This window comes from Monoraphidium neglectum, assembly GCF_000611645.1.
Source record: "Monoraphidium neglectum strain SAG 48.87 unplaced genomic scaffold scaffold04463, whole genome shotgun sequence".
NCBI classification, from domain to species: Eukaryota; Viridiplantae; Chlorophyta; class Chlorophyceae; order Sphaeropleales; family Selenastraceae; genus Monoraphidium; species Monoraphidium neglectum.
Window position 1 is genome coordinate 3,629 of NW_014009166.1, and position 2,166 is coordinate 5,794.

Genomic DNA, 2,166 nt, shown 5'->3' on the forward strand with positions numbered 1-2,166 from the left:
AACTTCTGGGGGTTCAACCCACTCCCAGGGGGGGCCTGCCACAACTTGATGCCTCCATCAGCAACACTGAAGGCCTCCCAACGAGCCCACATCTCCTCCACTGAGCGCCTAGGGGGGACACTGGGGTGTGTGGGCAGGTGGAGGGGAGGGGGTGGTGCGAGGTGAGGTGAGGGTGGAGGATATTGGTAACTTGGGCATCAGGTAGCCAGGTATAAAGTATCCAGTTTCTAGGTAACAAGTAGCCAGTTACTCGCATTCTGCACTGCCTGCCCCTGCCCAGTTGCTGCCTGCCCCGCACACCTCATTCGGCCTCCTCGTCGGTCTGCTCGTCGGTCTTCTCAATGTAGCCGACCACCTCCACGTTGGGGATCTTGAAGACCCGCGGCTCCTTCAGCATGGCGCCCTCCGTGCCCGTGAGCACCTTGATCACGTTGGCCCCGTAGCGGCCCCCCGCGCAGCAGAGCTCGTGGTACATCTGCGTGACGGGTTCCGCACGGCATTGGGTTAGGGCAATGTAGGTGGGCACTGGCAGTAGGTGGGCACTGGCCCTGAGCCTGTATCCTGGATGCAGGCAGCTAGCTGGCTGTGCAGGTTTACCAGTAACACGTGTAACTCGTAAACAGTACTCGGTAACGCCCTACCCAGTCTGTCTTAGGCTCACCAGCAGCAGCAGGTTGGCAAAGGGGGTGGTGGCAACGGGCCACCCGACGCTCGCGGCGTGGCTGCGGCACAGGTTGTACGTCGGCCAAAAGCAGTTGGAGGCCGGCAGCTGCAGCTTGGGGATGCCCTTCTTATCCTTCTCCTTGTCGGGGTCTGCCCTCTTCATCTCCTTGGGGACGAAGCGGACGGCCCGGTCCCGCCCCACGACCGAGACTGCGCGGTTGCGATTGCGAATGTATTCGTATATTTATCGCGCGCAGGGCAAGGCGCCAGGGGCGAGGGAGCGCGGAAGGCAAAGCTGAGTAACGGTAACTCGTTACCCGTACACTCAAAGCCCGCAGCATATGCACAGCAGCAGCAGCAGCAACGCAACAGCAACAGCAAACACCGACCCGCTCACGTTTCTTGCTCTGGAAATCCTTGGCGAGGTTGGCCAGTGCGGCCGCCCTCTCCAGCGGCCCTAGCAAAGGGGAGGGCGCACGGGGGATGTGCTGTGTAAGTCGTCTGCATTGCCAGCAGTGGGAGGGAGCAAGGGCCTGCACTTGTAGGCTACGCGATACTGGTAACCCCGGTATCTGCCTACCAGTTACCCTCCCCGGGGTTGGTGGCCCGCTCACCAAGGGCCTCCAGATCGTCGCTGCTCTCCGACCCCGCGGGGTCCTCGCTGCCAGGCGCGTCGTCCTCCTCCTCCTCCTCCTCGCTGCTGCTGGGCACGTCGAAGAGGACCTCGCTGGGAGGCGGGGCGGGCTTCTTCCCCGCGTCCTTGCCCTTGGCCTTGCTGGGCTGCTGCTGCTGCTGCTGCTGCTGCTGCTGCTGCTGCTTCTGCGGCTTCTGCGGCTTCTGCTGCCCCGGTGCAGGCGCTCCTGGGCCCGCCTTGTCGTTCTGCTGCTTCTGCGGGCCCTTTGCGCTGTGGCCGCGCTTGGCCGAGGACGTTTTGACGTCCTTGGCCCCCGCTGCGGTCAGTGGGGCGGGGCATGCACGCGAGCCCGACCAAACTGGCGCCCATACAATCCTAAATAATGCTACGATTAAAGCTGTGGTGCAAAAGCAGCGACAGCAGGCAGCCACTGCCAACCCGTGTATCACCCTACCCCAGTTACCAGATACCCAGTAACTAGATACCCAGTAAAAGGTAAACATCCCCCACCTGTGCAACACCCAACACCACCTGCCCCAAGTAAAATATGTCACAACCCCCTCTCACCCTTCTTCCTGACCTTGCCCTGGTGCTCGGGGATGGGGTCGTCCACCGCCGGCGCGGGCCGCTCACGCGCCGCCTTGCCCTTGCCCTTGGCAGCGGGCGCCGCCGCCTTGCCTGCAGCCTCTGCCTGGCCCTTGGCCATGTCAGCTACTGTGGCTTTGATTGTCATGAGTGGGGAGGGATGGGAGGAGTTTGGGGACATAGGGAGGGGTTGGGGGGTGGGGGGCGAGGCTCCGGCGCAGCGAGCGGCGCACGCGCGCACACCCGAGCCAGGGGCGCGCACACACCGACATACACATACACAC

At 63.2% G+C, this 2,166-nt stretch overlaps 1 protein-coding gene across 1 annotated transcript; it reads right to left on the reverse strand.

Moving 5' to 3' along the window:
* Positions 1–301: 301 nt before the first annotated feature.
* MNEG_14406 (hypothetical protein) lies at positions 302–2,003 on the reverse strand (the record flags this gene model as incomplete). Its single annotated transcript, XM_014037122.1, has 5 exons — positions 302–475; positions 662–873; positions 1,061–1,120; positions 1,278–1,613; positions 1,865–2,003. The coding sequence occupies 5 exons, from the start codon at positions 2,001–2,003 to the stop codon at positions 302–304; spliced, it is 921 nt and encodes a 306-aa protein (XP_013892576.1).
* Between the last annotated feature and the right edge of the window lie 163 nt (positions 2,004–2,166).